This window comes from Eumetopias jubatus, unplaced genomic scaffold, assembly GCF_037043125.1.
Source record: "Eumetopias jubatus isolate StellerSeaLion01/CBP00866 unplaced genomic scaffold, mEumJub1_p1.0 scaffold_3, whole genome shotgun sequence".
Lineage (NCBI taxonomy): Eukaryota > Metazoa > Chordata > Mammalia > Carnivora > Otariidae > Eumetopias > Eumetopias jubatus.
The window spans coordinates 55,276,317-55,304,167 of NW_028274809.1; the positions used below are offsets into that span (position 1 = coordinate 55,276,317).

A 27,851-nucleotide genomic window follows, 5' to 3' on the forward strand; every position below is an offset into this window, starting at 1 on the left:
TAAAAAAAAAAATCTTTTTTAATTCCAATCAGGATATAAATTCTGCTATTATCATTTGGATTCCCTTGAAATGTTCCCATATGCTATCCCATTTGCATGTTGTTGGCTGTGTATTCAATCATTGAATAAGTATTTGTTGAGCTACTTTGTGGTGGATACTGTTTTAGGTACTGAGGATTCAGCAGTGAGCAAACAAGTAATATTCCTATTCTCATGCACCTTATATTCTATGGGAACAGACAAGCAGTAGATAAGTAAACAAATAAGTTAGCAAGATAAATTCATGGTGATGTGTCATAAAGAAAACAAAGCAAGATGCTTTAATAAAGAGTAACTGGAAATAGGTGCTATTGCAGATACACCCAGGAGAAAGTGACAGTTGACCTTTGTTATTTCATCCTTTGTTTATTTTTAAAATTTCATCCAGATCTATTTTACCTATATGGTTTTCTGCTCTAGCTTTTTATATCTTATTGAAGACACTAAGCATAAGATTTCTGAAAGGTAATGGCCCTTGCATGAGATGCTATCAGAGGTATATTTTCTCTGAGTTTTCAGGATGATGTCCTTTTCCCTTGGATTTCAGTGTTTACCAACTGGCAAGGCTTTGTGACTGGCCTTAGGCCTCTCTCATTGTCCATTTACATACTATTGAATCCCCCAAGAAGGCCAGAGTGGAGCCCTTCAAAGCATGGGACCCAGGCCAGGGACTTAGACTGCAGGGTCTTGAGCAACACAGACAAGGCTGAATACTTCATGGTTCTGGTCCTTTTCTCCCTGAGTGGGGCTCTTCTTTCTAGATCCCTATGCATTGTCTCCACAGATCACAGTCTCCAGTTCCACTGTCCTAGCCCAGCCACCATTCTCTCTTCTATATCCACTCTTGCCCACCTCCAATCCATCCCCTACACAGCATCCAGGGTCATGTTCTACATGTCATGGGGATCCCTTTATGTAAGTTCAAGAACAGGCAAAACTACATCATATAACAAGGGAATGAATGCCTCAAAAGTTGGAGTGGTGGTATAATTGAGAAGGGGCTTCCAAGATCACAGTGATGGGAAAGCTAACCAGGTCATGTCAGTCTCTTGCCTAAAAACCCTCAGTGTATTCCCACTGATTGTAATAAAATCCTTTATTAGCCCACAAGGCCCTGGATGGCCTGGCCTCAGCCCAGCACTCCTACCTCATCTCAGGTCACCCCTGCCTCACTCACATTATCCTTTGAAGCAACTTCTCCTTCTGCCCAAAATATCTTCCCTCTACCCCTTGGCCTGGCTAGTTCCTTCTTATTTTCCAGGTCTCACCTTAAATATTATCTCAGCAAGGCTGTCTCTAACCAACTTTCGTGCCACCTCTCACACTCGGCCCACCCCCAATCTCGTTCAGCATTTTGCTAATTGACTCTGTAGCAATTATTTCAGTGCATATGTTTGCCTGGTTAGTACACTCTCTACTGCTGAAACAGAAGTTCCATTAAGACAGGGACCATGTGCACAGTGCTTGGCACAATTTAAGTCCTTAATAGATATTTCTTGGTTGAATGAACGACTCATGATCTAGACACCCAACTGCGTTAATGCTGTTCCCTGACTTACTCCTTCAAATCTCATCTGATCTCTATGGCCACCAACTTTAGTTCAGACAAATTGCCCTTTTTAGTCTTATTTTTGGACTTCCCTTCCCTCCATGGCAACCAGTCACCCTGTGGCCCTAGTCAGGTTGACAGTGGCTCAAAGTAGGTCTGGTCTCTCCTTACTCTTTTCACTCCAGAGGGAGCTCCCTGCAAAACCATGCTGCATCAAACATAAAGTTCTCCATGGTTCCTGCATAGCCACTGCAAATAAGCAATGTATCTTTCTCCTAAATCAGCAACCACAGTAGCCTTGCTGATTATGCAAAACCCATGAGGGAAGAGATATGGAAAATAAATATATATAAATACTCAATAATGGGCAACTTAGAAATATGCCATTAAGTGAAATCAAACTACTAATAGTTCCAGATATGTAAATTGTAGATTTGAAAAGCCATTGGCACACATTATAGTTGTTTTGGTTTTTTTGTTTTTTTATTTTTAAAGATTTTTTATTTATTTTTTGACAGAGAGAGACAGCGAGAGAGGGAACACAAGCAGGGGGAGTGGTAGAGGGAGAAGCAGGCTCCCTGCTGAGCAAGGAGCCCAATGTGGGACTCGATCCCAGGACCCCGGGATCATGACCTGAGCCAAAGGCAGACGTTTAATGACTGAGCCACCCAGGTGGCCCTATAGTTGTTTTAGACCCAGTAATAACCAATCCAAGTTGCTCAATTAGTCCAGAAAAATGTTACATTCTCCTCTGTTCGAATTAACAAACAAGAAAAACAAGCAAGGAGTTCATTAGAAAGGCATTTGTGAAACATTAATACATATAATAACCTACATGATTAAGAAAAACAGCCTCACATTAAAACAAAATGTGGGGAATAATGCAATTGTGGGAAAGGAACACTTATTTTGAAGCAGTTATAAATTATAGTCCATTATGTGTATATATATAGGATTATATTGACTCACACTACGAATTAATCCAAAAGTAGCCTTTTTCATTTAAGTGTTAATAGTTGAGATCTTTAGTGAGAGACTACTAAAAACTTTTATAACTTGGAAGAATTATTACCACATACAAATTTTTCAAAAGGAATAGGGTGTTTCTTTCACCCTAAGGACATTGAAATGATTGACATTAGTATCTAAGCCATTCAGAAAGTTATGTAACAGAAGAAAAAAACAATCATAATCCTTCGCTTATAAATAACTTTCTTCTCTAGGTATCAGAATATGTTTAGTCAAATCAACAATATTTAATGGCATATACTACATGTACTATATATGCTGTATATAAAAAATATTTAATAAGCACATACTGTAATCCCACTTATTTGGAGATCTTGCCTACCAAACACAACTCTTTGAAACTCAGAAGAGAATCAAGAAATAAGTGAAAGTTGAATAAACACCATGAAATTCATATACTAGAATTCGTACATTGGACTCATCTGCTCTAATTTCAACACAATCTAACACAGCTTGCTATTTGATTGCCTAATCTATTGTGATACTCATTAGAGCTCATGACCAAGTATGTCTGATCCTGTCCCTTTTGAGCTTATGGTAGGGTTACACTTTTGCACCCCCTTGAAGTTACATGGAATCATGGGACTTGCTCTGGCCTATGAAATGTGAATGAAAAATGCAGATATCTCCCCCTTTTTACTGATGAGGAAACTGAGCCTCAGATGGGATAAGCCATTAAGGCTAAAGTTACAGGGCTTGTGGAGCCAGGATTATGAGCTTGGGCAGTCTGACTCCAAAGCCCCCTATGCTCAACTGCCAAGGTATACTGCTTCCCACTGTTACTGTACTGTAGTGACAAATTAAGAAAACAAAACTTCACTAAATGAAAGGAAATGGCTTGCCTTAAGAATTGCTGTAGAGCGCCTGGGTGGCTCAGTCGGTTAAGCGTCTGCCTTCAGCTCAGGTCATGATCCCAGGGTCCTGGGATAGAGCCCCACATTGGGCTCCCTGCTGAGCAGGAAGCCTGCTTCTCCCTCTCCCTCTGCCTCACACATCTGCTCTTCTCACTCTCTAGTGCTCTCTCTCTCAAATAAATAAATAAATAAAATTTTAAAAAATAATTGCTGTAAATAATCCATAAATCAATTAATCCACATAAACAAAATCAAGTACTACTGCTGACCCCTTTGAATAAGGAGAGAATTTGGTCATCCTATAAGCCGGTGGCAATTCAGGGGATGAATTCTGATTTCTGTGCTCAGAAATGTCATAGAGTTGACTTATGACATGATTTTAAACAGGATCTTGACCAAATTGCTTTTATAAGCCAAAATGAAACTAATTTCATTTATTTTGTATTTCCATTTTCAACATAATTACGAAATGAAAAGAAATCTAGTTATAGGAAGTGTAATTAGTAAAACAAAGCTAAGGAAACATTTCAAATAAAGAAACTATTCAAATCACACTGGGATTTGGGAGAAGATCCAGACAAACTTTATCTCTTTCCTCTCTATACTCATTCCAATGTCCAACCAAGAACGTCCACTCCAATCTAGTCATTTTTAACCTGGAATCCATGAGTAAGACTTAGACCAGTGGTTCTCAAGGTGTGGTTCCCAGACCAGCAGCATCAGCATCACCTGGGAACTTGTTAGAAATACAAATACTCCCACCCCACTCCACACCTGCTGACTCAGGGAACTCTGGAGGCAGGGCGCAGCCATCTGTGCTCTGATGCATGCTAATGTTTGAGAACTACTGAGCTAATGAATGACTTAAGGTGTGTATGAGAAGTTCGGATATATAACAACATGGGTGAAATATTATCTAACTATAGGTTACCAGCATTTATGGGAAAACCCTTGACAAGCCCTCTTGGAGGTAGTAAAGATATGAGGGAATAGATTTTGACTGCTTCCAGCAACCAGAGGGTGTGGAAGACATTCTGTGTGAGAAAAGGAGAGAATTTTGTTATTTTACATTTGAAATGGAGGGAGAAGGGAGAAAAGGTAAAAGGGAAGAATACATTGGAGGGTAGCCAGAAAAATGAAGAGAGGCTGAAACTTATGAGGTTAAAGGTCAGTGAAATGTCCCATTCATGGAAGGAATCAAGAGGCATTTTGAGAATGGTGAGGCTGGCATTTGATTTGAAATGATGTAACCCCATCATTTGTTTTTCAGAAAGAAAAAGGGGGGGGAGAGAGAGAGATAGAGGAAAGGAGGAGGAAGGGGGAAGAGAGAGAAAAAGAGAAGGAAGGGTGAGAGAGAGAAAGAAGGAGGAAAGAACAAGAAGAGAAAACCTTCTTCATGATCTACTGAACTCATGAATGCTTGATGTGAATGGACCTTTTTATGAAAATTAAAGAGGAGTTGAATTTCACATTTCTGTATGATGGATACAACATAAAAATACATAGGAACTTGAAGGCCAAGGTAACCAGTCGAAGGTTGATGTTGTTTTGCTTATTTAATGCTCCTTAACCAACTATCCTGAAATTGAGTGGCTTAAAACACTCAACATTTTGCTTATGATCTTATGGATCAGGAATTCCAAAAGGGCTGGAATAGATGGTTCATCTCAGATCCACATGGTATCAGCTGGGGTGATTGGGGCTGGGGGATGTATTTCAAGATGGCTTCCTCACTCACTCACATGTGTGGCTTCATGGTGCTTCTTGGCTTCTCTCTCCTTGCACTTGGCCTTTCATCCTTCAGGCTCCTTCATGTAGTTGGAGCCTCTCCCAGGGTAAACAGACCTTATACACAGTGGTTCAGGGTTACAAGAGAGAATATTTAATGGGCTAGGTAATAGAAGCTTCCAGTCACTTAAAGCCTGGGCCCAGTACAACTAGCACAGCGTCGCTATTATACATTATATTACTAGTGAAGTAGTCATAAACCCTACCTGGAGTCAAGAGGAAAGGACATAGACTCCGCCTCTCATGGGAAGAATGGCAAAGGATGTGTGGTCTTCTTAATCTCTATAGATAATAATTTGCATATAGTTGCAGAGTACCTGTTAAGTTTCAGGATTTATGTAATACAAAATATGTTATCCTCCAGCAAGTGTACCTGTACCAGTATTTATCAACTTATAGGCAAAGGGTGAAAGATAGTTTGGGTAGCTACCAAATGAATGTCAGTGTTGTCATATCCTAGTTAATGGGTACTATTTATAATTATGAAAGTATTTTAAAGGCTTGCTTTTCAAGATTAGATTGAAATTTGGAGTGTTGTTACCAATATTAACATTTTAATTTGGTAATGACATCGAATAATCAGGTTAAGCCTTTGCCTTGGGTGAATAAATGATGAATGCACACCTCATCTTAAGTTGAGGGCTCTCTCAAACCAATGGAGATGTTGACTCCACACCTCTGAATGAAACAAATGCAAAAATGACATGTATGTTCTGTCAAGATTAATTAATAGAGAATCCAGCCAAGATGAGCAGGTCTCACTCTGACCTAAAAAGCCTAAACTTCTAATATGGGAACATCATATCAAGGTAGATTTCAGAACACTAAACTCGCATCCCACTGAACACAATTTGGTAGACGCTTTTATATTCTTTCTGTTTCTATATAAAACTGGAGGCTTGTTATTTCAAAACTAAGATGATTCTTTTAAGCGCCCACGAAGATGGACCCAGTAGGAACTTGATACTTTCTTGTAATCAGTTTTTATACGCCATACTAATTTGTCCTACTGGTCAAGTGGAGATCTTTTAGCCTCTTACATGAGAAGTTCACTGTTTCTTATATTCCAGAGGGCCAGCAGCTGGCTACAGAGCTAACAGGCTTATTGTCAGTATAAATTATACCTAATGCAAAATGAAATTGAAAATCAAAATTACACCCATGTTTTAGGTACAAACCTAATCATTTAAATTTAGACATCTATGATTTTCTCAAAACATATCTTTGCAGCTCTTTCATCAAGAGAGCCTTGGACTGAATGAGTTAGATCCAGAGGCTCATTGCTTATATTCTGATGTTTCCAGGGATTGCACATGCGTAGCACAAATGCTACCACTCTTCCCGCCTAATGTGCTGATGACATCAGTGATCAGGCTCAGCAAACCTTCCCACTGAGCACCTCCGTAACCCTCAACACCCATTTTCAGCACAGTAGTTCATACGACTACCAGTAGGCCAATGAAATTGAGGCCCCCAAGTAAAGTTTATTCGGCAGGATGGGGAAAGGAAGCCCAAAATGTCTATCACCATGGCTTACACATAGTAAGCCATGGTGATAGACATAAATATGTGTTGATATGAACTACAGATGTGGCCCTTCTTTCCTGCATGTAGTAGTTAAAAAGCAGCTGATCTTAAAGTCAGGCTGACAATTGATAATTTTATTTATTACCCCAGGTCCAGCAGGTATTTTCATTCTACTTTAAATTCAAAAAGGTCGAGTCTGTTTCAGAATTTTTTTAATTTTTTTTTTTTTTATGACAGGGGCGCCTGGGTGGCTCAGTAGGTTGAGCGTCTGTCTCTGGATTTCGGCTCAGGTCAGGATCTCAGGGTGCTGGGATGGAGCCCTCCCCACTCAGCAAGGAGTCCGCTTGTGTCTCTCTCCCTCTGCGCTCTCTCTCTCTCTCTCTCAAATAAATAAATCTTTAAAAATATTTTTTTAATCACAGATACATTCTGAAGGTCATGGTAACAGATCACATAGCAGACGCAGGTTTCTGGAGTCCCTTTGTGAACGTTCCATTCCATTAAAAAGCAGGTAGTTTCTCAAATACTTGACAGTAGAAACTGATGATCTCTTTGTTTCTACGCATTCATTCAGTGGAAGTATCTATGAGGTTTGTCATCCTGTTGTTAAGAAATCCTGGAGTATGGTTCTTCACTCAGATAGCATTTCTGTTAGGTCATTCCAAGTAAATTGGCTTTCTGTTCCTTGTGGGTCATCATCATCCTTGGCTGGAGACCTGCGGCTGCTAGCAAAACTTCTTTCTTTGGAGCTCATCAACATAAATTATTTGGGACTTTACTTTGGATCAGCTTAACTTAACTGATATGTTTAGTTTCTAAGTGCCACCAAGTGCCATTTTTGCCACCAGAGTTATAAACATTTCAGTAAATACTTATGCGGTCCCTTTCTGCCCGAGCATTTGCGGCCTCAGGGAGGGCTGTCTTCCTCCCCCGTGTTAAGTAGTTCTTTACATTTGTGCTCCTCTCAGCTAGTATCTGTAATGGTCCATTTCTCATTTTAGGAGCAAATGACCGCCCAGGTCTACAATAAATTAACATTCAAAACTACTGATGTGAGATATTTGCTGTCAGCTACTCGGGGGCAGTTCCTGGGAATTCAAGGCGGGCATTGGCTCTAGTCTTGAACCGCGTGAGGCAGAGGGCAAGGCTTGGTACCGCGGTCGTGTTTCATAGCTCAGCTCATTGTTTTCCTTTTGAAAGGTGATTAATTGTGTTTTCCCACTGAAGAAGCTCGACACAAAAACATGAGTTCTTTACACTCTCGTTCATGGGCCTGGTGATTGCTTTATCTCGCTTTTTGTGCCTTTTTTTGTTTTGCTAGGAGCAAATTCAATCCAAAAGTTAATTGAAGTTGGTAGGGTTTTGAAAATAGTAACTTATTTTTGGAACTATTAAGATTTCTCAAGTTAGAGTTCACCAACAAAACTGAGTCACTACTTTTTACTTTAAAATTTTTCTACTTTAATATAGATATAAAAGATAAATCTACCTGGGATAGAAATTTTCTTGTGAAAGTTTAATATTTGTCAAGTGTTCTGTGGATCAGTTGTTTACTTTTGTACATAAGCTTTATACAAATTTTATTTAGCTGTCAAAAAATTGAGGAGTATGTATGTTATGGCTAAACTCATAACCTAACAATGTTCCTCACAGAGAAAATATTTATATAATTAAGGTTTGCAAATGCTTCTTTCTTAAAACTATTACAATGCATTCTAAGTAAAGCATTTTTACTCAAAGATGTTATTACTTAAAAATGGATAACTAGATTTTTGATATGAACTATACAGTTGATGGAATTCTTATAAAATTAATAGAGTCTGGAATCATGGAGGAAGTGTTCATTTATCCAAGAGGGTCTGACAATAGTAGTTAAAAAAATACAATTCTTGGGGTGCCTGTGTGGCCCAGTTGGTTAAGCGGCCAATTCTTGGTTTCCACTCAGGTGGAGATCCAGCCCCACCTCTGGCTATGAGCTTAGTGCGGAGTCTACTTCAGATTCTCTTTCCCTCTCCTTCTGCCCCTCCCACCCCGGTCATGCTCTCTCTCTCTCTCTAAAATAAATAAATAAATCTTTAAAAATATATATAATTCTTCATTTGCAACATGGATGGAACTCAAGGGTATTATGCTAAATGAAAGAAGCCAGACAAAGACAAATACCATATGATTTCACTTATATGTGGAATAAAAAAAACAACAACAAAAAAAACAAACACTTTCTTAAATATTGAGAACAAACTGGTGGTTGCCAGACGGAAGGGAGTGGGGGGATGGACAAACTAGGTGAATGGGATTAAGAGATGCAAACTTCCAGTTATAAAATAAAAAAGTCACAGAGATGAAAAGTACAGTATAAGGAACATAGTCAGTAATATTGTAATAACATTGTATGGTAACTATACTTAGTGTGGTGAGCTTTGAGTAATGTGTAGAATTGTTGAATCAATATGTTGCACACCTGAAACTAAATAACATTGTATTTCAATTATACTTAAATAATCAATTAAAAAAAAAAAGAAAAATCTCCAGGCCATGTCAGTGTGTGTGTGTGTGTGTGTGTGTGTGTGTGTGTATAATTCTTTCAGTTTTATTCTCAACTATAGAAATTTCCCTGATCTTTAGTCTTTAGTCATTAGTTGTGCTATATGGTTATATATATATATATGATTCTTTTTTGAATATTTGCTATGCTAAGAGTAATTAGGAATTACTTTTGTTTTATTTCCCTCGATGGCATCCATCCATAGATTTGTCACAAGATCTTAGATTAATGAGGTTATTTGGCATTGCTAAAAATATTCTAGACTCCAGGCATTTGATAGGTTTGCCAAATAAAATACTGGGAAAAAAAGTCACTGGGAGATGTTGTGGGGTGAGGATGGGGGAAGAACATGAATATTTTGGGTTGTGGCTTAGAGTTTCCCATATTTGTTTCTAGCCTTTTTAATTTGCAGAGAGTAGAAGTAGAGTTTCTAGGTAAAAACACAAGACACCCAGTTAAATTTGAATTGCAGATTAACAACAAATAATATTTTTAGTATCAGTTCATCCCCAATTTTGCAAATATCGATTGTTGATCTGCAATTCAAATTTAACTGGGTATCCTATATTTTTATTTGCTAAATCTGGCAACCTTTTACATGGCTCAATTTATGCTCTATGACGTATTATGATTTCACTGAGGAAAAGATAGCAATTAAGGCCACTCATAATATAAACAATGAAGCATTATGGGAAATGGAGAGATTCTTTTAAGGTCATTTTATTTTTTATTCCTTGATTCACCAAATATTTACTGAGTACCAGCTAAGTATCAGGCACACTCCTAGGGACAGGTTATCCACTGGGTACCCAAACCAGATCTGATCCTTCAGAGTGCTGACAATATAGTGGGGGAGGCAGGTGATGAACAAGCTAACTAATTACTCCAACTGTGGTAAGTGGTGTGAAGTGGACAAAAAGTCTTGAATCGGCAATAATTGTCTGCTTCACTGATTCAAATAGTTTCAGTTAAGTGGAATTAATGGCTCCTTTTTTGTTTTTTTTAAATAACAAAGGATGTGGGAAAATTTGATTTAAACAAGGCAAGTGGGTGGTATGCCTTAAATACCAAAAGCCTGGCTAAGCACCACCTGGTGGCAAAGATTTTGAATTTCAGCTTGAATTTTTGTGGAATTTTATTTTTTAAAGTAAAGACAAATTTTGAATATTAAGTCTGCAAAGAGAGACTTATAAGTTGTAAGAAATTTTAATAAAATCACTAACATAACATAATAGAATAAAATTTTTAAAAAATGACATCCAAATTAAAGTTACCATAGTAAAACTGAACCAAAAGAACAAAATCTGTTCATTTTTGCATTGAAAATACCTATAAATACTTATGAGCCAATGAAGATAATAATAAGATGACACAATACTCTGCCAAATATTTATATGACAGAAATGTAATTGAATATTAATACAAGAGCTGTAAGTTGATTGTGTGCCAAGTGTTTGACACGTATTATTCCATTTAACCTTCCCAAGAACTGTGTGAGGTACAGGACCACACCACAGAATTTCCCCAGTTGAAAATATCTTGGTTTTTAATAACCAAACCTCATAGAACATATTTCTTTCTCAATACAACATTTTTGTGCCTTTGTTTATATTTTGGAAAAAATATATTTATGTCCCCAAAACTCTGTATAATTTTTTTAAAACAAAATGAGGTGTGGGAAAAATTTTGATTTACATTCCAGATAGACTTGGTCTAAAGAACTTCCAAATCATGTGTAGACATGTTGAGAACCACACAGAATTTAACAATGAGGCCGTGCGTCTCAGTTGTCCCTGCTGCTGAGAAAGGCAACTCATCCTGATGTATCACTACCAAACTGCTAACATTTAGCTCTTGTTTTTGCTTCGTAGTATCTGACAATGAGTCCCCTCCCAAAGATGAAAAAGTGTTGAGAAAACTATGGGAAAAGAAGCGAGTGATCAAAGCCCTTACAATGGGAGAGAAGATAATACTGAATATAAAGCAATGTTTTATTAAGACTGTTTCAGTTATTATCAGAAAATAAACACTTGAAGCAACTTATAACCTAACATTTTTTGTTTCATACATACATATTAATTTTACTGTGTTTTCATTAAGTTTTAGAAAGTGCTTGTAGGTTTTATCATGCATTATAATTTTTTTCAATTAAAAATAATGGAAAACAGGATCCCTGTGGGTGTTTTCAGGTAGAACCTGATTTTTAAGAATAGATTACTGATGTTCAGCAGGAGATACCTGTTTAGTGTTAATATTAGACCATTAAACAAAGAGCCACTTGTCCAAACTCCCATAGCTGGGAAGTGGTGGAGCCCCGGCGACCTGGCCCCAGAGGCTGTGTTCTCCACCTGTGACACTGCCCCAGTGGGGCCCCTCTGCTGTCGCACAGATGGTGCACACTTCACATCAGCTTTTCTCAAAGCTTTTGGGCAATAGGTTATTAGGTTAGTATGTTACTAGATTAATATATCACCTAAAAGGGAGTTCTGTGGCTAATTAGATTTGGGAAATGCTGCATTTAACAAAATAAAACATGTTAGTCTACTTTTCAGAACCAAATATGCAGCGTCTAAGGTTGGTAGTTGAAGAGGGAGTTAGCATTTCCTAGACTTACTTGTTTGAAATTTGTGTAGATTAAGAATGGGATTGGTAGCGGGGCGCCTGGGTGGCTCAATCGGTTAAGCTTCTGCCTTGGGCTCAGGTCATGACCCCAGGGTCCTGTGATCAAGTCCCACTTTGGGCTCCTTGCTCAGTGGGGAAACTGCTTCTCCCACTACCCCTCCCCCCTGCTTGTGATATCACTCTCTCTCTCTCAAATAAAAAATTAAAATCTTTTTTTAAAAAAAGAATGGGATTGGTAGCATAAAACATATAACAGATAAATTGTGTGTGTGTGTGTCTGTGTGTGCGTGTGTGCCTTGTAACATACCAATACTGACTTAAGCAAATGTGTGTTTATTTGTCATACATAACAAAAAGTCTGAGGCAGGGCAGTCCAGGGCCAAACTCATTTCTCTTTCCCATTCTGTTCTACTACCCATCACAAGCGGTCATTCACACTCATAGTTGTCACCTCACAGATACCAGATTTTGCTGCACCCCCAAGCCTTACAGCTGTTTTTCAGAGAAGAAAAAGCAAAGATGCAGCCCCAGCCTTCCCACTTGTATGTCATTGACCAGAGGAGCATCACATATGCACTCCACATGATTACCCCTAGCTGCAGGGAACCTGTGAATTCGAGTTTTGACTTTTAAGCCTCTGAATCAGTAAATTACAACGTGGTGATAAACCACAGAGCTTGATCTCAGGCTCACATGACACATCATCAGCTGTGGCTACGCTCTTCATTTTGGGACCCGGGCTGAGAGAGCAGCCCTTCTGGGGGCTACACACTTCCCATGGTGGAAGGGAGCAGGCGATGGCAGAACCATGCGATGGCTCTTGAAGACTGCTCAAAAACAGTATCTGTCACTTTCCCCCACATGGCATTGGCTAAAGCTAGTCATACACTAAGTCTATCAGTAGGACAGAGAAATGTAATCCTCTTACAAAAAACATCACAGATGGTTGTGCATATCAATACAATCTTTTCTATAAAATAAAAACAAGCAAGTGAGAATAGACCAGAAATGGAAGTTGAGTCAGCTGTCTATAGCGTCGGCCACAGTTCACACACACGCACACACATACAGACCACCCACAACCTTTTTATTTATTTAGGTTCCACAGCATTTCACAGGACAAGTATTCATGTCCTTTGGTAACTGGGTCTTGAGTCACACCATGTCCCTTTGATAAAATAACTACCTATAGAAACATCGTGGTATAAAATACTTAGGCTTTATTTTTTTTAATTTTATTTTATTATGTTAATCACCATACATTACATCATTAGTTTTTGATGTAGTGTTCCATGATTCATTGTTTGCCTATAACACCCAGTGCTCCATTCAATACGTGCGCTCCTTAATACCCATCACCAGGCTAACCCCTCCCCCCACCCCCCCTCCCCTCTAGAACCCTCAGTTTGTTTCTCTGAGTCCATAGTCTCTCATAGTTCATCTCTCCCTCCAATATCCCCCCCTTCATTTTTCCCTTCCTACTATCTTCTTTTTTTTTTAACATATAATATGTTATTTGTTTCAGAGGTACAGGTCTGTGATACATCAGTCTTGCACAATTCACAGCACTCACCATAGCACATACCCTCCCCAATGTCTATCACCCAGCCATCCCATCCCTCCCACCCCCCACCACTCCAGCAACCCTCAGTTTGTTTCCTGAGATTAAGAATTCCTCATATCAGTGAGGTCATGGGATACATGTCTTTCTCTGATTGACTTATTTCACTTAGCATAATACCCTCTAGCTCTGTCCACATCATTGCAAATGGCAAGATTTTGGGGTTTTTTGATGGCTGCATTTATTCCATTGTATATATATACCACATCTTCTTTATCCATTCATCTGCTGATGGACATTGGCTCTTCCCACAGTTTGGCTATTGTGGACATTGCTGCTATAAACATTAGGGTGCACATACCCCTTTGGATCACTACATTTGTATCTTTGGGGTAAATACCCAGTAGTGCAACTGCTGGATCATAGGGTAGCTCTATTTTCAACTTTTTGAGGAACCTCCATACTGTTTTCCAGAGTGGCTGCACCAGCTTGCATTTCCACCAACAGTGTAGGAGGGTTCCCCTTTCTCCGCATCCCCGCCAACATCTGTCGTTCCCTGACTTGTTAATTTTAGCCATTCTGACTGGTGTGAGGTGGTATCTCATTGAGGTTTTGATTTGGATTTCCCTGATGCCGAGCGATGTTGAGCACTTTTTCATGTGTCTGTTGGCCATTTGGATGTCTTCTTTGGAAATATGTCTGTTCATGTCTTCTGCCCATTTCTTGATTGGATTATTTGTTCTTTGGGTGTTGAGTTTGTAAGTTCTTTATAGATTTTGGGTACTAGCCCTTTATCTGATATGTCATTTGCAAATATCCTCTCCCATTCTGTCAGTTGTCTATTGGTTTTGTTGACTGTTCCCTTTCCTCTGCAAAAGCTTTTTATCTTGATGAAGTCCCAATAGTTCATTTTTGCCCTTGCTTCCCTTGTCTTTGGCGATGTTTCTAGGAAGATGTTGCTGAGGCTGAGGTGGAAGAGGTTGCTGCCTGTGTTCTCCTCTAGGATTTTGATGGAATCCTGTCTCACATTTAAGTCTTTCATCCATTTTGAGTCTGTTTTTGTGTGTGGTGTAAGGAAATGGTCCAGTTTCGTTCTTCTGTATGTGGCTGTCCAATTTTCCCAACACCATTTGTTGAAGAGACTGTCTTTTTTCCACTGGACATTCTTTCCTGCTTTGTCGAAGATTAGTTGACCATAGAGTTGAGGATCCATTTCTGGGTTCTCTATTCTGTTCCATTGATCTGTGTGTCTGTTTTTGTGCCAGTACCACACTGTTTTGATGATGACAGCTTTGTAATAGAGCTTGAAGTCCAGAATTGTGATGCCACCAGCTTTGCTTTTCTTTTTCAACATTCCTCTGGCTATTCAGGGTCTTTTCTGGTTCCATACAAATTTTAGGATTATTTGTTCCATTTCTTTGAAAAAAGTTGAAGGTATTTTGATAGGGATTGCATTAAATGTGTAGATTGCTCTAGGTAGCATTGACATCTTCACAATATTTGTTCTTCCAATCCATGAGCATGGAACATTTTTCCATTTCTTCGTGTCTTCCTCAATTTCTTTCATGACTATTTTATAGTTTTCTGAGTACAGATTCTTTGCCTCTTTGGTTAGATTTATTCCTAGGTATCTTATGGTTTTCAGTGCAATTGTAAATGGGATCGACTCCAATTTCTCTTTCTTCTGTCTTGTTGTTGGTGTATAGAAATGCCACTGATTTCTGTGGATTGATTTAATATCCTGCCACTTTACTGAATTCCTGTAAGAGTTCTAGCAGTCTTTTGGGTTTTCCACATAAAGTATCATATCATCTGCAAAGAGTGAGAGTTTGATTTCTTCTTTGCTGATTCGGATGCCTTTTATTTCTTTTTGTTGTCTGATTGCTATGGCTAGGACTTCTAGTACTATGTTGAATAGCAGTGGTGATACTAGACATCCCTGCCATGTTCCTGACCTTAGGGGGAAAGCTCTCAGTTTTTCCCCATTGAGAATGATATTCGCTGTGGGTTTTTTCTAGATGGCTTTTAAGATATTGAGGTATGTACCCTCTATCCCTACACTCTGAAGAGTTTTAATCAAGAAAGGATTCTGTACTTTGTCAAATGCTTGTTCTGCATCTATTGAGAGGATCATATGGTTCTTGTTCTTTCTTTTATTAATGTATTGTATCACATTGATTTTTGTGGATGTTGAACTAACCTTGCAGCCCAGGAATAAATCCCCCTTGGTCGTGGTGAATAATCTTTTTAATGTACTGTTGGATCCTATTGGCTAGTATTTTGGTGAGAATTTTTGCATCCATGTTCATCAGGGGTATTGGTCTGTAATTCTCCTTTTTGATGGGGTCTTTGTCTGATTTGGGGATCAAGGTAATGCTGGCCTCATAAAATGAGTTTGGAAGTTTTCCTTCCTTTTCTATTTTTTGGAACAGTTTCAGAAGAATAGGTATTAATTCTTCTTTAAATGTTTGGTAGAATTCCCTTAGGAAGCCATCTGGCCCTGGGCTCTTGTTTTTTGGGAGATTTTTGATTACTGCTTCAATTTCCTTAGTGGTTATGAGTCTGTTCAGGTTTTCTATTTCTTCCTGTTTCAGTTTTGGTAGTTGATACATTTCTAGGAATGCATCCATTTCTTCCAGATTATCTGATTTGCTGGCATAGAGTTGCTCATAATATGTTCTTATAATTGTTTGTATTTCTTTGGTGTTGGTTGTGATGTCTCCTCTTTCATTCACGATTTTATTTATTTGGGTCGTTCCTCTTTTCTTTTTGATAAGTCTGGCCAGGGGTTTATCAGTCTTGTTAATTCTTTCAAAGAACCAGCTCCTAGTTTCGTTGATCTGTTCTACTGTTCTTTTGGTTTCTATTTCATTGATTTCTGCTCTGATCTTTATTATTTCTCTTCTCCTGCTGGGTTTAGGCTTTATTTGCTGTTCTTTCTCCAGCTCCTTTAGGTGTAGGGTTAGGTTGTGTATTTCAGACCTTTCTTGTTTCTTGAGAAAGGCTTGTATTGCTATATACTTTCCTCTTAGGACTGCCTTTGCTGCATCCCAAAGATTTTGAACAGTTGTATTTTCATTTTCATTTGTTTCCATGAATTTCTTAAAATTCTTCTTTAATTTCCTGGTTGACCCATTCATTCTTTAGTAGGATGCTCTTTAGCCTCTATGTATTTGAGTTCTTTCCGACTTTCCTCTTGTGACTGAGTTCTAGTTTCAAAGCATTGTGGTTCGAAAATATGCAGGGAATGATCCCAATCTTTTGGTACCGGTTGAGACCTGATTTGTGACCTAGGATGTGATCTATTCTGGAGAATGTTCTATGGGCACTAGAGAAGAATGTGTATTCTGTTGCTTTGGGATGGAATGTTCTGAATATATCTTTGAAGTCCATTTGGTCCAGTGTGTCATTTAAAGTCTTTATTTCCTTGTTGATCCTTTGCTTAGATGATCTGTCCATTTCAGTGAGGGGGGTGTTAAAGTCCCCACTATTATTGTATTGTTGTTGATGTGTTTCTTTGCTTTTGTTATTAATTGCCTTATATAATTGGCTGCCCCCATGTTAAGGGCATAGATATTTACAATTATTAGATCTTCTTGTTGGATAGATCCTTTAAGTAGGATATAGTGTCCTTCCTTATCTCTTATTATAGTCTTTGGTTTAAAATCTAATTTGTCTGATATAAAGATTGCCACCCCAGCTTCCTTTCGGAGTCCATTGGCATGGTAAATGGTTTTCCACTCCCTCACTTTCAATCTGGGGTGTCTTTGGGTCTAAAATGAGTCTCTTGCAGACAGCATATCGATGGGTCTTGTTTTTTTATCCAATCTGATACCCTGTGTCTTTTGATTGGAACATTTAGCCCATTTACATTCAGGGTAAATATTGAAAGATATGAAGTTAGTGCCATTGTATTGCCTGTAAGGTGGCTGTTATTGTATATTGTCTCTGTTCTTTTCTGGACTGTGTTACTTTTAGGCTCTCTCTTTGCTTAGAGGACCCCTTTCAATATTTCTTGTAGGGCTGGTTTCGTGTTTGCAAATTCTTTCAGTTTTTATTTGTCCTGGAAGCTTCTTATCTCTCCTTCTATTTTCAATGACAGCCTAGCTGGATATAGTATTCTTGGCTGCATATTTTTCTCGTTTAGTGCTCTGAATATATCATGCCAGTCCTTTCTGGCCTGCCAGGTCTCTGTGGTTAGGTCTTTTGCCAATCTAATGTTTCTGCCATTGTAGGTTACAGACCTCTTGTCCCAAGCTGCTTTCAGGATTTTGTCTTTGTCTCTGAGACTTGTAAGTTTTACTATTAGATGTCGGGGTGTTGACCTATTTTTATTGATTTTGAGGGGGTTCTCTGTGCCTCCTGGATTTTGATGCCTGTTTCTTTCCCCAAATTAGGGAAGTTCTCTGCTATAATTTGCTCCAATTTACCTCCTGCCCCTCTCTCTCCTTCTTCTTCTTCTGGGATCCCAATTATTCTAATATTGTTTCATCTTATGGTATCAGTTACCTCTCAAATTCTGCCCTCCTTATTCTCCATCATTTGGTCTTCTATATCACTAATTCTCTCTTCTGCCCCATTTATCCTAGCAGTTAGAGCCTCCATTTTTTTATTGTACCTCATTAATAGCCCTTTTTATTTTGACTTGTTTAGATTTTAGTTCATTTCTCCAGAAAGCATTTCTCTAGTATCTTCCATGCTTTTTTCAAGCTCAGGTAGTATCTTTATAATCGTCATTCTGAACTCTAGGCCCAACATCTTACTCATGCCCGTATTGATTAGGTCCCTGGCAGTCGGTACTGCCTCTTGTTCTTTTTTTTGAGATGAGTTTTCCGTCTTGTCATTTTGTCCAGAGGGGAATAGATAAAATGCTAACAGGGTAATAATGACCCCAGAAAAATATACACTAAACAAATCACCAGGGGAAAAGAAAGGGAAAGAAAGAAAAAAGAAAAAGAAAAAAAAAGAATATGATCAAATATGATCAGGCTGGTGAATAGATCAGTGCCACACACTAGATTTGGGACGTATTTTGGTCTGTTAGAAGAAACTGCCTCCCAAAATTTTAAAGAAAGAAAAATGTATATGTACAAAAATAAGGGTAAATAAGATGCAGGGATGGAATATGACTGTAAAGATGAAAATTATGAAAGATTTTATAAAAGGAATTGATAAGAAGTTGGTTGAAAAAAGAAAGAAGAGAAATTTTTTTATAAAAAGGGGGGAGAGAATGTGATCAGGCAGGAGACTAGAACAAAATCATACACTTAGAGATTTAGGGTATATTTTGGTCTATTAGAAGAAACTGTATCCCAAAGTTTTAAAGAGAGAACAACTCATATATATACCAAAAATAAGGTTAACTACAATGAAGGGATAGAATATGACTCTAAAAATGAAAAATAAAAAAGATTTTTTAAAAAGGGATTGATAAGATGATGGCTGAAAAGGGGGAAAGAAAAATTCAAAAAAAAAAAGAAAAAGAAAATTCAAAAAATTAACTTTGAAAGACTAAAGAATCATGGGGGAAAAGCCATGAATTTTATGTGCAGTATTCCCCTAGCGCTTGAGTTCAGCCGTTCTCATTGATCGGTAAACTTGGTCTTGCCTGGCTGTTCTTGCTGATCTTCTGGGGAAGGGGCCTGTTGCTGTGGTTCCCAAATGTCTTTGCTGGAGGCGGAATTGCCCTGCCCTTGCTGGGTTGGGCTAAGTAATCTGCTCGGGTTTGCTCTCGGGAGCTTTTGTTCCCTGCAAGCTTTCCGTACAGCTTTGGAGGACGGGACCGAAAATGGTGGCCTCCCAATCTCCACCCGGAGGAGCCGAGAGCTTGGGGCCCTGCTCCTCAGTGAGCCCCCAGAGAAAAGCAGTCAATCACTCCTGTCTCCGCAGTCTCCGGCCACACTCCGTGCTCACCCGACCTATGACTGAGCATTTATAGCTCTGGCACACGACCCCGTGTGGAGTCTCCAAACCCAGCAGATTCCTCCTGGGGGAGGAAGGGGAGTCTCCCCGGATCTGCCACTTGTTGGGTCCCTGCTGGAAGAGCAGTGGCCTGACTGTGCCACAGATCACAGTTTATGGCAACCCCGAGCTGAGAGCCCACTCCTCAGCTCCGTCTCTGCAGCCGGCTTACCTGCTCTGATACGTGGGAGCTCTGCTGCACTCAGGCACCCCCAGTCTTTCTGTGACCCCGAGGGTCCTGAGACCACACTGTCCCAGCGAGAGTTCCACCCCCCGCTTAAGCCACTGGAGTGACGTCCCTCAGTGGAGCTGACTTCTCAAAGTTCTGATTTTGTGCTCCGCTGCTCTTATCACTTGCCCCTGGTGGCTGATGGAGGCTCCCTTCCCCCGCCTTGACCACTTCTCCGCACATCCTACCTTCCAGAAAGTGGTCGCTTTTCTGTTCAGAGTTGCTGCTATTCTTTTCTTCAATCTCCTGTTGAGTTTGTAGGTGTTCAGAATGGTTTGATACCTATCTAGCTGAATTCCTGGGACCAGATGAAATTTAGGTCTCTTACTCCTCTGCCATCTTGCTCCTCCAAGCATCAATCCTTAGCCTTTAATGTGGGCTGCAGTTCCATTCAGCTTATAATAGATTCCATTGCACTTGCACAGATAACAATCTGTGTCACAGTTATTGGAAATTTCATGTACATTAAAACCCCTGTTGAAAAGGCAGTCTCTTCAATAAATGGTGTTGGGAAAACCGGACAAGCTACACACAAAAGAGTGAAACTGAACCACTGTCTTAACACCATATACAAAAATAAATTCAAATTGGATTAAAGATTTGAATGTAAGACTTGAAGCCATAAAACTCCTAAAAGAAAACATAGGCAGTAAGCTCTTTGACATCAGTCTTAGCAAAAAAAATTTTTTGGACCAGTCTCCTCAGGCAAGGGCAACAAAAGCTAAAATAAACAAATGGGGCTACATCAGGCTGGAGAGCTTCTGTATAGCAAAGGAAACCATCAACAAAACCAAAAGGCCACCTCCTTAATGGAAGAAGATATCTGCAAATCATACATCTGATATGTGGACTCTAAAAACCAAAGAAAAGAAAAGAACAAATGAAACAAAACAGAAATAGACTCATTGAAACAAGAAATAAACTTTTGGTCACCAGAAAGGGGAAGGGTTGGGGGGGGGCAGATGAAATCGGTGAAGGGGATTAAGAGATACAAACTTCCAGTTAGAAAATAAGTAAGTCCTGGGATATAATGTACAGCATAAAAAATACAGTCAATAATATTGTAATAAATGTATGGTGACAGATGGTAACTAGACTTATCATGGGCATCATTTTGTAATGCATAAAAGTATCAGATCACTATGATGTATACCAGAAATTAACAGGATATTGTATGTCAATTATACTTCAATTAAAAAAATCCACTATTTTCAAGGTGACATAATGAACTGCGTTTATTATAAGCCAGGAGAATTTCAGAAAACAGTCATGTCTGGTTATTAAAGGGTTTTTTTTTTCCTTTTCTTCTGAATCAGGTGCTGTCATACCATGCAACATGTTCAAAAGCTGAAGTTGACAAGTTTAAGGTAAGGAAGCAAAGGGTGCCCTTGCTAGTACGTAATGTTAATCTTCACTTGACATTCTGACCCGTTGTCACTTGCCTCTGTAGAATCAGTCTGGCCCACTAGGTATTAGGGAAAAGAACTGGGCAAAGGTGTGTTTGAATATTTCAGTCGTAGAGGGGAAAAGGGACTTATATATAAACTAAATATCCCCTTCATGATCATTTAAATGATTCAGTATTTATTTCTTTCCATTTGTTAAATATGTGCGGTATTAGAAAAAAATCTGTGTAATATTGTGAGAATCGGGACACCTGGCTTTGGCATTCATTTTTCCTCCAACTTTCTATTCACTTAAAAATCTGTATATTTTCATCTGTAAAAATAAGGAAGAGATTAGGACAATAATAACTAACATTTGCCATATGCTTACTATGGACCCCAATACAAAGCATTTTACCTATATAATTCGTTTGAGTTTCATAATCCTGTGAAGAACATACTGTTTTACATAGGAGTCAGTTGAGGCATGGAGATGTTAAGTAGACCGCCAAGGTCAAATGATTGTAAGGCGTATAGCCAGGCAATCTGGCCCCAGAACTGGAGTTCCTAACCACGGTATTCACTGCTGTTCAGTGGGACCTTCTTCCAGCTCTAACATACGATAAGTCTGTGAAGGAGGCTTAGATATTCTTTATCTTTTTTTTAAGATTGTATCTTTAAGTAATCTCTACACCCAACATGGGACTCAAACTCACAACCCCAAGATCAAGAGTCATATGTTCTACCAACTGAGTCAGCCAGGTGCCCTGGATATTCTTTTTCACCTCAGTCACCACCATTCTCTTAAAGGCAACCCAGAATTCTTGTCCCTTCCCCTGCACTCTAACCAGTCATGGTCAAAATATGAGAGTGTGGGAGACCTGATTTCCCTCCCCTTTGAAAGCTTTGGTCTCTGCCTTTTTAAGTTTTCATGGAAGTTCAGAATTATCAGGTTAGCCACCACAACCGTAAGAAAGATAGTGTTTTGTATTGTGAAATTTGTAAGTAATAACCCTTGGTGATGGCTACTCTTCTAAGCATTTCATTTACACGCAGATGCATTCATCTTCCCAGGAACAATGGCACAGAGACCTGATCCCTAAATCAGATCATTAGAGTTGAGTCACACTAATAAGGAAAGGAAACAAGGGAAGACTCCAAACTCAGAATAAGGATGAGGGGACTGCTCAGAAGGGCAGGGAGCAGTGCATTTAGCGCGGGCACAAGCTGAGCTTCATGGGCTCCAGCCAGGGATATGGTGCTATTGGCTGGATGAGAGGCTTAGGAAAAGACCTGCGGTGGTGACCCAGATCAGGAGCGACATGTTGCCAGCAAGAGGTAACAGCTGACAGCAGAAGAAGGGGACAGAACAACCCAAACTGTGGCAGTCAGGGCCCTCTTGTTAGGGAGATAAACATCCTACCTATCAGCTAGAATGTGAGTGTCTTCCGGGCAGCACTTTTTGTATGTTGTGTTCACTGCTCTATCCCTATAGTTCTGGGAACATGGTAGTACTTAGCAAATATTTGTTGAATTGATGGATGAATGAATGAATGAATGAATGAATCCAAAAAGCATCAGTGTTCTGTAATTCAAAACAATTATTCATTAAGAAAATTTTAAAAACCATGGTTACATATGATTATTTTTCATATCATCTATATATTTTATAAATAAGTCCATCAAAAATAGGTAAAGCTTTTATACTTTAATAAAGCTTGGTTACCTAGAAATCTGATTTAGGGAAATAACTTGCTGCAAATATTTTACTGTTCTTACTGTCTTATATGTTTACTGTTATTATCATTATCATCATTGCTAAAAGAAGGAAGGGACTGGCAGGGAGAAAGATAGCAAAGCACACAGTGGGACAAATCTGACTGCAGGAGCTATTTGACGGGACAAGCACAGAGGCACAGCGGGCCAAAATCCATGGCTGTGTACCCTCTACACATACTGCCCCTTCTTCAGCCTTAATTCTTAATTCCTTAGAGTAAGGAAAATACCATTGTCTTGGAATTTGCCATGCTTTTCTATTGTTCGCTCACAAACACACTAAAAATACGAAGTATTTAAATTTGAGAAAAAAGGGTTATTTCATCTTAAAAATTATCAAGAATATTAACTTAACTGATTTATTCCAGATTTTATCCTGAAAGATATTGGTAAATATCTTATCACAATGTAATTGAGATATAGCAGATAATTTTAACCTAATGGCTTTTTTTCTTGATATATAAAGTAAATAAAACATTATCATAATTAGTAGCTGATGTCTTATAACTGCAGCAATAACATTAAAATGTAGTGAGCTTAAAATAATCCTGCACATAGACACTGAAAAATACTTACTGAAATTTCACACTGGAGTATATGCAATGGCAGTTTCCTAACATTGTAGCTAAATAGCAGTAAATAAATGCTTTATTTTGACCCATATGTACAGAAAAACCATGCTTGCATTCAAATATATTGTAAACTTTGCTACTTACAATAATTTTTTAACAGAGATAGTAAAGAAAATAGATCTATATATAGAGAGAGATTTGAAATCTGGAATAGAGTTATGCATAAAATTTCGTCCTTTAAGAATGGCTGAGTCAATGTATTGGATTATGTACAGCTGGGACCAAGCTATTGATCAGTGATTCAGAGATGAAATCAGGGCTTGGAAGGAAATATCATCCTCTAGGACCTGGAGGTCAAATACACGCATACATAGGCCAGATTCCAGTTGCAGCCCAAGCTGTACCACATCCAGGATTCAGGTATGTTAAGAACACCAGTGAGAAGTGGCTATTCACACAAGAGACTAGAGGCCTCCTAGTCAAGAAGTCTTCCTAGTGGAAATTGAGGCCACAGGCATCAGTGTCTAGATGATTCCAAGTTCAGCATGGGGTTTGTCTCTTGGATTTGTCCCTTACTCCAGCCTCCTAGAGATTCATCTTCTCAGCTAAAAATTTGAATGGACACAAAAGGTATGGACTTTAGTACAATTTCAGTGCAATAAATGACCCCAAGAGCATGAGGGTTCCAGAGTGCCAGTAGCAAGCAACAGAAAGCGGCAGCCCTAGGGAAAGGAAGCCTCAGACCAGAGGGAAGGCACCTTCTACCAAAATGACCAGCAGAAGCTGAAGGAATCGATGCAGGCTAAGTGGTCACATTTTAAGGACAAGTTAGGTATACCCTGAGAACTCTCAGAAATAAGTAGGAGAGATGGAAATTCCATAATATTGGAGAGTACAATACACACCATTAATTAATTACTTTCAATTCACTACCATTTGTACTCCTCAGTGGGATGGTTTCAAGGAATGCAGATTTCATATATGATAAACCTATAGTCAGTCTTTAATAATCATTAATGCGAGGCTAATATCATCTTACCTTTGTTCATATCTTGTCTTCCTATTTCACACCTGTCTATATTGGGGATTTCTTTTCCTATTGTAGAATGTCAGAGGAGAGGGAAAAGATGTTTTCCTTTCTGTTTTGTTTTGTTCTGTTAACTCCATTTCTCCTGTTGGGAAAAGTCTCTTTCATGGGTGTGTGGTGGTAGGTGGGTGAAGGGTGGTCAGAATGTGAAAACCATTCTAGAAGTTTTCCTGGATTATCTAGCCAGAATAAGTACATGAAACAACATATAATTAATTGCTCATCTACGAATGTCAGAACCTAAGCTTATTTTTGTGGTTGTGATATATTATTTATACCTTGGGAAACAGTCTTTTTTGGAGGGCCACCTATACACAAAAAGATCACAGAACTTCCTGGAACTAACGAATTAACTTTTTCAAAGTCTGATTGAGGTTATAATGTTAATAATTTGTCCTTTATGGGCTGGTTGCCCTGTGCATTGAATGAGGAAACCAGGATCTAAAGAACGGCTTTTCATCCTCATTAACATTTACTGATCTTCCTTGAACTTGAAATAAGAAAGGTGTGCCCAGAAAATTTGGGCAGATTTTAGTGCCTGTTTATATCTCTTCTGCTCTGTGCTAACGGGAATAATGTATAAAGACCATATTGACAATTAGATCTCTTTGAAGATGACTGGTTTAAAGACTTTTAATAGCCTGAAGATGCCATATGTGATAACATAAGAAAATGAGTTTAGTACACCAATTATATGCTCCTGTAATTTTATGCACTTCCCTAAGTTTCCAATGTGGTGGACAGACCAAACAGTTACTACTGTATATTCCAGTTTACCAATTAAAGTCAACTCATGGACGCTCTCATGTTCTATTGCCACCTTTTATCATCCCTTCTTTCAATTCCAAACTGCATGGGTTATGGCTGCAACCAGAGATGAACTCATTTACGGCACTATTTAACTGCCTCAGTAATTAAACACCAATAACTCCTGTTAGGTGTTTGGGTTTGGACTACCTCTTGCGTATTCCAAGTTATCACTGTTAATGCCTAGACCACAAATTAACATCCTGGTAAAGTAAATAAAATAAAGTGCCAAGGAATAGGTACCCCCTGTGGCCTTTACATACCAAAATAAGAATGGCCACATCAAAAATAGGATCTTACAAACTCCTCTGTAAGATAGAGGGCAAGGGACAGGCTGAGCAATGGGATGGGATGTACTAGGCTTTTTTTTTTTTTTTAAGTAATTCAGTTTGAGGAGACATCTTTGATCCTGAAATATTCAAATGTTATCATAAGCCCTGGCAGTTGTGCGGGTAGATGTGTCTATCATAAGTCCTGCACGAGGGTCCCTGTGTAAGGAGGCAGGAGTTGGGGCTCGCCCCCACTTGGCTGGTCAACTGATGGGTTGCCTTTTAGTGACTGATCTCCCAATGGGCGCACCTTTTTCTAACTGCACAGCGACAGAACGTGTGCTGGCCTGCCAACTCTATTTCCAAAGCTGGGGGAAAAGTGCAATCCTTGCACCGGCTTCTTGCAGAGGAAGAGTGTCCCATGTAGACGGAGGGTAACACCATGACACTTACCCAAACCCAAGTAATGAGGCAGCTGCCAAGGAGAGGAGAGGTAGGGCAGGGCACCATGTGGCAGAGGCTTGGAGAGCTCGTGTTCCCCACCACAGTCAGTAGGAAGCACCTTCCGGCTCCTCTCCGGCAGGCCGGGTGCTCCCACAGAGACACCTCCAGAGTCCAGGAGGTAATCCACGACGTCAGGGGGCCAAGGAGGGAAGGAGAACTTCCACTTGTTCCTCTAGCCTCAGCCCTCACAGTCTTCCTGAAATGTCACCTTTGGAAATCTCAACAACCAACCACTTTCCGGTTCACCTCTGCTTATTTCTAACGTTGTTTAGAAGATGACCTCGCAACAGTATAAATGGAACTTGGGAATCATCTTACACCTAACCTATCCTGTCTCCTCTCTTGTCCCCGCCTCTTGACTTGAGGGCTTTGTTGTTACTTTAATAGTATCTGTGCCGAGTTTAATTTCCGAGATTTTTTGTGTGTCATCAGGGAGCTCTTGAACCTTCAGTAGGAAACTGGCTGCGGGGGAAACATCCGGGAATCGGCATCCAAAAGGGCATGCCCTGCTCCTGTGGCAGCTGGCCGGGCCGGGCAGCCTGCACTGCTTGGGCCATGTCCAGAAGTCCGTTGGAGTGCTTTGTGTCCGAATGTCCACATGTTCATCTGGGCTTCTCTTTATGAATTGTGTCTTCATGGAATGTTAGGTCAGATAAAAGATGGTTACACTTTGTCACTGTTGAGTGTTGACAACCCTGGGGAGGGGAGCAGTGTGAGGGGAACCGGGCCGGCCTTTCCTGCTGCTGCACTATGTGGCTATGAGTTGAAGACTCCTCAAGAACTCACCTGGCCAAGTTACATCCTGTGGTGACCCTGACCTCCTCCCAGATCAGCTTCAACAGCCATCATTTGTCCCTTCTTTCCATTTGGAAACAAAAAAGGGACACTGTCTCCGAAAGGTCATGAGGAATGTTGACTTTCCCTGGGAGGAAGGATGTGCCTGGAAGGCGTTCTCCCACCTTCTTGCTTCCACACACTAACACAGCTGGTCCACTGCACTCCTGGAGTGGCACACGTGAAGGCCCAGGGAGTCTGACCCTGAGGGAATGAAATAAAGGGCAGTTCATTTTTGGTTTCAGAGCAGTGATGAGTCCTGAAGGTCCAGAGAAGACAGAGTGGAGGGCAATTGTGTGGCCCGGTTAAAGCGCTGACGTCTGAACGGTGAAGGGAGCTATAGAGGCCAAAGGGGTCAGAGCTTTCCAGAACACTAGGGCATCTGGGACTGTATCACTCTCCTTCTTTCTGGTTTGCCTCTAGTTAGAGCCATCTATGACTACAGGCATGGAACTGGGAGTAAAGAACTGATGTGCCCTCCCCTCAGTGATGTTGGTTTGGTTTAGCAATCGTAACGGTTGGTTTTCTCTCTGCATCTCCTTCAGTGTACGTAGGAGCTACAAACCCCTGACTGCCATGCTCCCCTCACCCTCCTCTCCAGAGGACCACTTTGGATATAACTGTTCAGTCACCTTTGAGTCCTCACATCTCCTAACTCCCATGGACTTGTCCCTCCATTCTGACTTCACAATGTCTCCCATGCTCCCCCCATCCTCACAGTCACCACCAGCTCGGATCCTCATTCTTTCTCATGCAGACATTTGTTATGCATGCTCTCCTAGTTGGTCTCCCTGCCTCTCTTTCTCTCTCGCTCTTTTTTAAAATTTTTTAAGCAAGCTGGTCTTATGCCCAACATGTTGGGCTCCCAAATTAATCCTGTGCATAGTGGCCGGATTAACAGTATGTTGGTGCC

The 27,851-nt window shown here is 39.7% G+C and overlaps 1 protein-coding gene across 1 annotated transcript in view; it reads left to right on the plus strand.

Moving 5' to 3' along the window:
• PDE11A (phosphodiesterase 11A) overlaps positions 1–27,851 on the plus strand; it is a 376,001-nt gene that overhangs the window by 221,768 nt on the left and 126,382 nt on the right. Inside the window, exon 10 of the mRNA XM_028123415.2 lies at positions 21,021–21,071. Coding sequence (XP_027979216.1) covers positions 21,021–21,071 — 51 coding nt within the window. The remainder of the gene's footprint in view (positions 1–21,020; positions 21,072–27,851) is intronic.